General features: G+C 61.2%; 1 protein-coding gene across 1 annotated transcript; it reads left to right on the top strand.

Moving 5' to 3' along the window:
• The first annotated feature begins 1,890 nt into the window (after positions 1-1,890).
• ADM2 (adrenomedullin 2) lies at positions 1,891-10,742 on the top strand. Its single transcript, XM_032769973.2, has 3 exons — positions 1,891-2,242; positions 2,859-3,054; positions 10,118-10,742. The coding sequence occupies exons 2-3, from the start codon at positions 2,939-2,941 to the stop codon at positions 10,476-10,478; spliced, it is 477 nt and encodes a 158-aa protein (XP_032625864.1). The 5' UTR covers positions 1,891-2,242; positions 2,859-2,938; the 3' UTR covers positions 10,479-10,742.
• The last annotated feature ends 204 nt before the right edge of the window (positions 10,743-10,946 follow it).

Raw genomic sequence — 10,946 nt, forward strand, 5'->3', positions numbered from 1 at the left:
CCTTTCCTCTTCTCTTTAGTTTATGGGTCCCACTCTCTTCCTATCGCTCTCTGCAGTGTTTTGTGACCCTGGGTGTGAAGGACACTGTAAAGCAGTGAATGGGATCACAGTGTTGTGTGTGTTAGTTGGTGGCTGGAGTTCTCAGCCCCAGGGAAAGGGAGACGTCTTTTAATATATGTAAATAGGAACAATATTTGCATGAATTGAGCCTCTGTTCACCTAATTTTATTGGCAGTCTCACTATGAAACTAAAATAGGACGACTCGGTGAGGGTGAACTTTTGTCCTGACCTGATCTTCATGGGATTTAGGTTTTCAATTATTCTCAAAGGCCAGACGCTGATGTTTAAAAACATTAAACTAAATTAGCCCTGGTACAAGGTTCTGGGACACACTGGTCTGTTTATACCCGCAGCTGGTACAGCGATGCCAGCTACACAAACCCTGCCGCCCCGCTCTCCTACAATTGTGTCAGCCCTGACTGGAAGGGCCGGGAGCTCAGTCGCTCTGGCCCGTTCAGTGAGTGGCAGCCCTGCTGAGCCGACCAAGCCGGGGGGGAAATTAGTTCATCCGCTCATTTTAAGACACAGTGTGTCAGCCACCCAGAGGGGAACAGCTCTCCGCCGTTTAACAACCTAGGACTGAACAGGTGAATGACTCCACAAACCAAGCTCCCTGCCCCCCGCCAGCCCAACCACCTGCATTTAGCTTTTAAAAAATGGGCAAAATAGAGCGCTGAAAGTTGGGGCTGTGGGTGTGACATTCGCCAGCCCTTCCAGCTCCGTTATCCTGCGCTTCCTGGGGGCGAGCCCCCCCTTTTGCACTGTCTGATGAGGGCACGCAGGCCGAGGCAGGCAAGAGAGGGGTCTGTGTACCTCTGGGGTGAAGGACAGAGGAGTGCGGGCAGGGAGCAGGATGAGCTAGGATCAGGTATTTGGGGAGAGTTCAGGAAGAACAGGAGTCCAGGGAGGAAGGCCAGAGGCAAGAGTCCCAGGGTGGAGCCGCCCTCACCTGGACGGTAGAGGTACTGCAAGGCAGGCAGGCCAGTGAGATGAGAGAAGGGTATGAGAATGGAGGAGGAAGAGGAGTGTGGAAGAGAGGAATCTCTCTCTCTCTCTCTCTCTCTTCTTTCTCTCCACACATCCATCCATCTATCTATCCCCATACACTCCTATATCTATCTATCTATCTCCATCCGCCCCCTCTATCTATCCCATAGACCTATCTATCCCCAAACACCCCCTCTATCTATCTATCCCCATTCCACCCCCTCTACTATCTATCTATCTATCTAATCCCATCACCCTCTTAATCTATCTAGATCCGCATCCACCCCTCTACTAATCTACCCCATACACCCCCTCTATCTATCTATCCCCATCCACCCCCTCTATCTATCTATCTAATCTCCACATACCCCATCTCTCCCTCTCCCTGTACCCCCCCAATGCCCCTGAGGAGGAGCTGTCGGAGGAGGAAGGCTGAGGTCTCTGGGCTGCCAGCCGGGCTGTGTCTGGGGCAGCGGATTCCTGGGTGGGCCGGGCCGGGCCGGGCCGGGCTTTGCAGTGTCGGTCGGTGGCGGGTTCGGGGCAGGTGTTCTGGGCCGGGGGGGCCGGGCCGGGGCAGGGGCTGGGCCGCAGAAATTCCAGGCAGGGGCCGGGCGGCTGGGCTGCTGTCCCTCCCCCGGCGCAGAGGCTGGGCTGGACCGGGAAGCCCAGCCCAGCTCCTCCCGGCTAACAGGACGCCAAGGGAATATTTAACCTGGGAGCCTGGCCGAGAGACACAGACTCCGACAGACCGAGCCAGATTGAGCCCAGCCACAGGGGTCCTCAGCCGCTCCACGCCAGCACCCACCCGCGCCGGTTCGGGCCAGAATCCAGGCGCAGAACCTCACCGGGGCCAGGACAAGAAGGCCGGGGCAGATCCGAACCACACCCGGGGCAGGACTAGCCAGACCCCGAATACTGGGGCAAACTCGAATCTCTCCAGAAGGGGACCTAGGGGCGGAACACAGCCCCTCCCGGAGCCGTCCGGACAAGGGATCACGGACAGGACCAGGCAGGTGCCAGAGAGAATCCACCGGTAAAACCGAACCGAGGCCACGCACAGACTTAGGGAGGCGGCTGAACGCTTGCAGCTGACCGGGCACAGAACCGACCCCCCTCGGGCGCCAGCCCTAGGCACCTTGCAGAACCCAGGATCGGGACCAGGACTCCAGAGCCGCGACCCGGCGCAGAGCTCAGGTACAGAACCGCCCGCCCCGGGCATGAAATAAGGACTGGAATTGGGAAAGGCGTCGGGTATCCGCCAGCTGGCGGAGAATTCGGGACTGGAACGACCGGGGCTCTAGAACTGGGATCCCAGGGGCATCGGAAACTTCTCAGCAGCCCGGTTCTCTGCTGAGTTAGGGAAAGAGGATCCTGGGACAGAGGAGCCAGGAGCGCTCCAGGAAAACGGGATCTCAGAGCGCTCGAGGAGCAGGGGGGCGCGGGGAGCTCGGAGCGCTCCAGGACGGGGGGCGCGGGGAGCCCGGCGCGCTCCAGGACAGGGGAGCTCGGAGCGCTCCCGGGGCAGAGGACGCGGGGAGCCCGGAGCGCTCCAGGGGAAAGGGGCGCGGGGAGCCCGGCGCGCTCTAGGACAGGGGAGCTCGGAGCGCTCCTGGGGCGGCAGCCCGGCGCACTCGCCGTCGAGCAATGGAGGTTTCCGGGAGCCGGGCGCTCTCCAGAGTCTGGCTCCAGGGAGCCGGCTGCTCGGGGGATCCAGCGAACCACCCTGGGACTGGCTCCCCACTGGTACCCCCCGCCCCGCCTCGGGCCCCTCTGTGCAGCGCGTTGAGTGCTTCTCGCTCTCCTTTTCCAGCCTCCGGAGCCGCATCACCTGCAGTCCCCGGGCACCCGGGGTTCCCCACCCGCTCCCAGGATCTCCCTGTCCAGCCCGGCATGAAATCTCTGCCTCCGGTTGCGCTGGGTTGCATCAGCCTGACGCTGTGTCTGCTGCAGCTGCCTGCCTCCCTGCCGCTGCCTGCGGGGCGCACCCTGCTGCTGCCTAAACACAGGTGAGCACCGACCGCTGCTGCCCGTCTCCTGCTCGCCCGGCCTCGGCCACGCCTCACACAGCCCCGACCGTCCCCATCCCACCGCCACCTGCTGCAAGGGAGCCGGGGCCAGCCTCCAAATCCAGCGGCCCTGCAGATCAAAGGTCTGTCGGAGCCTCCCGGGAGAGAGAGGCTGAGCTGGGCTGTGCTCCTACGGCTGCCATGGGACTCTGTCTCCCGTTGGAGCTGTGGCTGTGACAGTCTGAGCCAGGGCTCCCAAGCTGGGCCCCCAAAGTTGGTGCCTCTTTGTCCGGGAAAGTTCTGGCTGCTATCCCTGCCTGGTCCCCTGCCTGGCGGATTTAATCAGAGGAGGTTCAGATCCTTCTCTTTTGGCTCTGACACTAGATTAGCCAAGCCTGTGTTAGGGGAGGCGGGAGAGGAGAGCAGGAGCAGCATAGGTGGGGCCACAAGGCTCTGCTGCTAGGGGCTGTAGCAAGTGGGGCCTTTGCATAGGGCCCTCGTGTTACTGAGAAGCCAAGGAGATGTTACAAAGATGCCCACCAACGTTGTCAGGTGCATTCTGGGTCCCTCTCTCTCTCTTCCTTTGGCTGGCTCCTTGGAGACCTCCCTTCGTAAGGCCTGGGCATGGCCCAGGTGGCATCCCGTTTGGAGCAGAGCCCTGGCTAGCTTAGCAAACCCATCGTGACCAGGTTTCAGTGTTCTAGGCAAGCCCAGGACATGCTCTGCAACCTGCAACCAGCGTGTCCTGATTGCCCTGAGATCTGGTGCATGGGATAGGGTGAGAAGGCATTCCCCTTCCCTGGAACAGAAGGGCCTTTGTGTTCATGGCAGGTTGGCTACATGGTCCCCTGCCCGGGGAGTCTCAGAGACACTGCGGCCTTGTCATGCAGCTCTGCTGCGGAGACTGTGTTCTGGGGGAAGGGAGGGAGTGTGCTGGCAGGGGCTTGGTGGTGGGGACCGGTGTGTGCCTGTGTCCTGGATGCAGGCTGCCATTACACCATGGCCGTGTGGTTGTAGCTGTTGGAGTCCCAGGATATTAGAGACAAGATGGGCAATTCTCATTACCTGGTTGGGTGCAACAGCGCTTATGGGGACTGGCAGGTTCTCTGTGTCAGCCTGCTGGGTGGCTAGGGAGGGAGAATGGTCTAGTGGTTAGATCCTGGGACTGGGACTCCTGGATTCTATTCCAGACTCTGCCACACCCTGGCTGTGTGACCTGAAGCAAGCTGTTATGCCTCCATCCTGCAGTTTTCCCAGGCATGACATAGGACAAAGGTGCTTAGTAAACTCCCCCAGGTGCTGAGAGGTCAAATAACAAATGAATGTTTATGAAGGGGCTGGGAGCTCTCAGACAGTGCTTCTCATCAGGAGATCTCAAAGCACTTTCTGAACAGAAGCTGCTAGTGATGATGAGCTTGGGGAACAGATGGCGTGTGCCAGCCCCTGGGAGATTCATGGTGTGCTGGTCACAGAGGACAGCAGCCCAGTCTGGTGTGTTGGGGCCCTGGAGGGGCGTCTGTGCTGGTCTCACTTCCAGTATCTGCTGTCTGGGATTCAAACCAGGATCCGTGCGCTGGGCAGCTCCCTGGGCAGCATGGGCCTGTCCTGTTCAGCTCAGCAGGTGAGCGGCCCCCGGGGCCAGACTCTCTGCTCTGTTCTGCTCCACCCAAGCTTTGTATGAATAGTTTGAATTGGTCTCTCATGGGAGGGACATTGGGGGAGGGGCCGCCAGGGCTCTCCTTTGGGCTACCCCCCTTTGGGGCAGGAGAGATGGGCTTGGCTCCTCTCTCGGATGCAGGGGGAATATTCAGCATGCGTTAATGTAACTGGCCACAAGGTGGCGTGGTTGCCGGGAGTGCATTGTCGCGTGTGTGTGCATGAGAAGGGCCGTGCTGGGCCAGACCGATGGTCCATCTAGCCCCAGAACCTGGCTCGAACAGTGGCTGGCGCCAGGTGCATCAGACAAAGACCAGGGCAATTATCGAGTGACCCATCCCCAGGGTGCAGTATATTTATACCTCCCCTCCTTGCCTCTGGTGCCTGCTCTGGCTCACCCCGCTTCCCCCTACCTAAAAACCCTGCCTCCAGATTGTCCCCCCTTGTCCCAGCTCGCTGGACCCCAGTGGATGCAGCCCGAGGGCGAGCGACTGCTGCAGCCCCATCCCCTGTGTTCACATGCGTGTGCACACATGCTCCCAGCAATGCACTTTTGCTCCCTCCACTCCGTGAACCCCCCTGTTCCTCTGTGGCTGTACCCCTGTACTAGGGTCATAATGGCTAGCGGGGCTGGGGGGAGCCGTTGGGAGAGGGTGGGGGCTGCAGTGCAGAGGGGCTTGACTGGGTTCCTTGGCTTGATTCATATTCAGCTGGCTCAGCGTGAGTCTGTTTCTGTTGTGGCAGGACAGAGCACCTGTTGGGGGCGAAGGCTGAGCCAGCCCGTGTGTCCTGCGGGGGGTGTGTGTGTGTGTGTGTGTGTGTTGGGCAGGTGACCCACGGAAGGGGCCAGCAGGGGTGTGACGCTGTCTCGTGTGACGGGGTGCTGGGAAAGGCGCAGTCTGGGGGCTCGGCGCCAGGAGGAACAGGACAAGGGGCCGTGGCCAAGGGAAGTTTCTCAAGGAGGAGGTGGCCCTGAACATAGTGGGAATGTTTGGAGCATGACGGTGAAACACTGCCCTGCTCTGCTGCAGTGGAGCAGACAACACTGTGCATCCTGCACAGGGAGGAAGTGCCAGGCCGTGGCACAGCGTCCTCTGCCCGCCAGCTTCTCCTGCAAGTGGGGCATTGATGCCTCACCCACAGCCCCCCAGATGGCCCTGCTCCCAGGTGCTGCCCTGTGCCTGCTGCCCCCAGCCCAGCATAGGAGCAATGTGGAGCTGCAAGGGGGGATGGACGGTCCAAGCTGCCGTGTAACCCTGGGCCCAAAAAGGCAGGTGCAGACTTTCAGGGTTACAGGCGGATTGGCAGCTCCAGCTCCCACATGTGCCATGATCCAGGACCGCTGCAGCCTACACACGTGAGGAAACACAAGTGCTCAGCCTGCCTGTGGGCAGTGCCCGCTCTGGTGCACTTGCAGTACAAGTCCTTTCTCTGTGGCAAAGCAAGTCAGGCCTTTTGCAGAGGAGTAGGTGGTCTGGGTGCTGCGTGCATTCAGTGTGTTAACCATCAGCAATTACAGGCCTCAGTAAACCTGCTTTCCCTAGCCTGGCTGTGGGCGCCAATGCAGCCGGCGTGCACCTAACAGCACTAGGAACAAGAGACTCAGCCACACAGCGCTGGCTGCCTTGCCCTGGAGTCTAATCAAGCTAATCCGCCAGCCGAGACATTCACAAAGTGCCAGGAGAGCCGGTAGTGGGGATGGGGCGGGAGGGGAGAAGAGAAGCCAGCCCAGGGGCAGAAGGGGAACTGCACAGTCAGTACCAATCTTATGGAAATCTAGCCAAGGGTGTTTTTCATTTTTATGTTAATCAGACGGTGGCATATGCAGCCATGGTGCTGCCAGCAGGGGGCGCTGTGCCCGACAAAGCCTGTGGGCTGGGGATGTGGTCCTGTGCCCCGAGTTGTCCGTACATCAGTGGGGGCCAGGCGCCGCTGTCTAAGCCCCAGGCAGCATCCAGGAAAAGCCAAGGACCAATGTTGAGGATCTGGCTCAAGGCGACTGTTTCTGTCTCTGGGCTGTAGGAATTTGTCCGGTTGTTCCTTGCCCCCGGGGGCTGTTGCTGGGGGAAGCCTAACAGGGAAGGCCTGTTCGACACTCTCGTCTGGACGCTGTCAGTGTTCCAGAGCCAGGGCTCTGCTCCCCTGCCTGCCCCACCTCATATCACAGCCTCTGCCTCAGGACTGACCCCTCCTACGCTCAGCCCAAGGGCCCTCTGGGCTGTGGCAGTGGCAGGGGGCTCATGGCAGCTCCTGCGCGAGGTCTCTTCTGGGTGGTCCTCTCTGCGTGGTGTGCATGGCCCCGACCCGACCCGTGATGGATCTGGGGGTCTGCCGTGCCCAACTCCGCACCATGCCCAGAGGGCTGTGCGTGTCAGCATGTCCCCCCTTCCAGGGGCAGTTCTAGGCATTTTGCTGCCCTAAGCATAGCTTTGCGTGGCTTGCCTGCAGAGGGTCCAAAGCCACGGGACCAGTGGACCCTCTGCAGGCAAGCCACCGAAGGCAGCCTGCTTGCCACCCTCACAGCGACCGGCAGAGCGCCCCCTGCGACTTGCCGCCCCAAGCACGCGCTTGCCGTGTTGGGGCCTGGAGCCGCCCCTGTCCCCTTCCGAAATTCTCCTCCCCAGACACACAGAGTCAGGCGAGGCACCATCGTGCATACAGAGGAGTTAGAGGGAGCTGCAGAGGCACATATGCGAGGGGGCGGGGGTGTACAGGCGGGTGTGTGTATGTGCTGTGGGGTGTGTTGGCACACGTCGACATGGTGGTGGTGGGGATGAACAGATGAGGCCAGGGCAGGTTGGAGTGTGGGGATGTGAATGTAGGTGTGGTTGTATGGAGGTGGGGAGGTGGGCACAGGGAGGTTGGCATGAGGGATTGTGCATGCAGACATGGGTGGGTGGGGGCCTGAGAGAGTGCACATGGGTGTATGTGTGTGTATGCAGGTGTGGGTGCATGCGGGTATGTGCATGCAAGCGTGGGTGCACGAGAGGGGGCACATGGTGTGTGCATGTAGGTGTGAGTGCACGTGGGTATGAGTGCACGCGGGTGTGTGCATGTAGGTGTGAATGCACGTGGAACCCTACACCTTTGTGGAAAAGGCAGAACTATTGGCATGCCCCCCGAGTCAGCACCCACTGGGAGGTTCCTCTGGGGAAGTGATCCTGAAACTGGCTGTGGGCCATGTGCTGGGGGGATGAGTGGGGCCATCAGGGCAGGGCCCAGTCCAGATAGTCTGGCCTTGTGGTTAAGGCCCTGGCCTGGGAGGCAGCTGAGCCAGGCTCTGTTTGCAGATCTGTCACCATCTCCCCTGTTTGATGTGAGCTTCCCTTAGCCCGTCTCCAGTCCCCCTGGCCTGTGATTATGCGGTTTGAGGAGGGTTCTTCCCCTGAATCCCCAGGTCTGCCCGCTCACGCTCGCACTTGTAGTTTCCCCAAGCTAAGCCAGTGCCGGGGTGAGGACCTGACCTCGGTGGGCACGGGAGATCCCCAGACCCTATCCATAAGGCTCAGGGCTGGTTTGGCCCAATACAGCAATCCGGCGCTGAGGACCCCCCTAGCTAAGAGCCATCTCCTGCTGCAGCTGTGGTCGCTGGGGCCCCCAGGGACATACAGGAGGGAGCCCCCACTTTGGAACACTCTCCCCTGTGGGGCAGGCTGGCGAGGGCTGGGGAGTTGGGGTGAGGGGTTGCGTTTTAGGGCCGTTGGGGGGATTAGGGTTTGGCGGGAGCTGGGGGAGCATTCAGGAGCTCCGTGTGCGTAGGGGAAGCTGGAGGGCCCCATGTTGTGGCCTGTGGTTTTTGGGAGTCCTGGAGCCCGGGAGAGGTGGACGCCTGGGAGAGGTTTTCTGGAGGTAAAGGCTGGGACAAGCCCAGCTAGCACTGCATGACTCCATGCTGCATGTGGCACGTAGCATGGGGCTCCCACGGGGGCGGGGGCCCGGCGGGCAGGTACGTGGCAGGGCGGCCCTGGCAAAGGCAGGCAGCACGCCTGAGTCGCAAGCTGCGGGCCGGTGTTTGCAGAGGCAGAGAGTGGGCGCCCTTTCCCCTGAGGCTCCCAACCGCCGGTGGGATCATGACGCTTCGGAGGCGAGGCTCTGGCTTGGCTTGTTTGGAGGAGCCAGAACTGGCATGTCTGTGGGATAAGGGCCTTTGATGCAGCGCATGCACCTCCCTGCCGGCCCAGAGTGACTCCTGAGAGTACGTGTGCCGCAGCAGGTAGCTGCTCCTCCACCCGGCTCCCACAGTGCTGGAGCCTCACGTGCTTACCCCTCCAGCCCATTCGCTCCACTCCCTCCTGCTCCAGATTCCTTCCCTCCCCTTCCCTCCCCTCCTCCTCCTCTCAGCTGCCCTCCTTCCAGCCTGCCCGGCTGGCAGCAGTACCTAGTTCTGGTCCCTGCCCTGGGAGCTTCCCTGCAACAGTGCCCTGCTGCTTCTGTGTCTGTTGCTGCTGCTGTGAGCTTCCTTGCAGCAGTGCCCTGGCAGTTCGCTCTATAATTTCACAGGCTGCATTTTCTCGATGTAGCAGATTTCTCTCCCTTTTGCCTGGAATCCTACCTCCATCCCCTCCCACCCTCCTGAAGGACGTCCCCGCGTAGGCTGGGGAGTGCTGTGGGCCAGGCTGGCTCATCTGCTCCTTGGAAAGCTGGGGGCTGGTTCCAGCAGCTGCTGTCCACTGCGGGATCTAGCTCAAAGGGCTTGTTGTGCCACTGCCAGACCTCAGTCAGGCCCTGCTGCAGGAGGGAGTATGTGGGTGGCATCTGCGGCCTGAGCAAAGGCAGGACATCTCTCATTGTAGCTGGGCAGGGCATTCGCCCTATGGCCAGGCAGTGTGCCACTGGCTGTGCCTCCCGGAGCCACTGCGAGACAGGCAGAGCCTTTGGGACACGGGCTGTGCCGCTGGGCCCAGCTGATAGCGAGGTCCCAGCCGTGGTCCCTCCAGTCTAGTCTTCAGGGTTTGGTCCAGTCTGATCCAAACTGCACCAAGCAATGAGGCTTCCAGATCAGGGGCTCGGTCCCTGAGCCTCAGCCTATTAACTCCATGCCATGGCTCTGCTCCCGGACTCCCTTGGCCTCTCTGGCCTTTCCACCCTGGCCGTGTTTTCAGGCTGTTATCACCAGCCAGGACCTGGCTCACCCAGGGGTACATTCACAGACTGGCAGCAGGCCTGGGAGGTGGGGAAGGGGCGATTCCCAGGGGCTGCTGCTCAGAGCGTCTGAAGGCCAATGTTGCCAGACCGACTGGCCTGTTTCACACGGAGGCTGAGCCCTGAAGGCGCCAGGTGCTGCAGGGAGAGAGAGGCCAGAGCGGGGCCCTTGCACTAGCCTTGCTCCGACATTCTTGCACACCTGAGGGGATATAGGTGGTCCGAGCCAGGCCGTCGTCCTGACCTTTGTGCTTTTCCCGTGCAGGGAGCCCCCGGACAGGAGAGCCGCCGCGCTGCTGGGGAATCGGCCCCCGAAGAGGAGAACGGTGGAGCTGCTCTGGGTTGGCACTGCGAGAGCTCAGCTGGACTGGGAGCAGCCTGGGGGGGCCCTGCCGCAGCCCCTGGCCAGCCCCAAAGGCAGAGCACTACGCTCATTGACTGGCCTCTGGCGTGCCAAGCGCCATGCGGCCCTACGCCGCCACCATGCCCACCTGATGCGTGTGGGCTGCGTCCTGGGCACCTGCCAGGTACAGAACCTCGGGCACCGCCTCTGGCAGCTGATGGGCCAGTCAGGCCGCCAGGACTCGTCACCCATGAACCCCAACAGCCCCCACAGCTATGGATGAAGGAGGGGACAACAGTGGGGCACAAGCACTTGGGACTGGATTGCTTCGGGCAGAGACCTCGCCCCATGTGCTGCTGGGGGTGGCCACCCCCTCTGTACATTGTGTAGGAGCCTTTACTAAAGTGCTGCCAGAGCCAACCCCCCATTTTCTGTGTCTTCTGGTCCCATGCAGCGCCGGCTCGGACCTTGGGCTCCCAGCACAAGGGGACAGCTGCCACCCACAGCATTGATTGCAGCCCCCATGGCTGCAGAGGTGGCCTAGCCCAGTGCATAGACGCGGGGAGGGGCAGTGGGTTTCCAGCCCGCCAGACATGCACAGAGGATGCCAGTGGCTGTGACCTAAAGGAAGGGCAGGGGTTGTGGGGTAGGGGACAGCCGGTCTGGCAGGTGCCAAGAGGGTGGAGATGCCGAGTCCTGAGGGAAGAGGGGAGCAGTGTGGCCAGTGGGGAAGGAGCAGACCCTGCCCCAC

This window comes from Chelonoidis abingdonii, chromosome 1 (genome assembly GCF_003597395.2).
Source record: "Chelonoidis abingdonii isolate Lonesome George chromosome 1, CheloAbing_2.0, whole genome shotgun sequence".
Lineage (NCBI taxonomy): Eukaryota > Metazoa > Chordata > Testudines > Testudinidae > Chelonoidis > Chelonoidis abingdonii.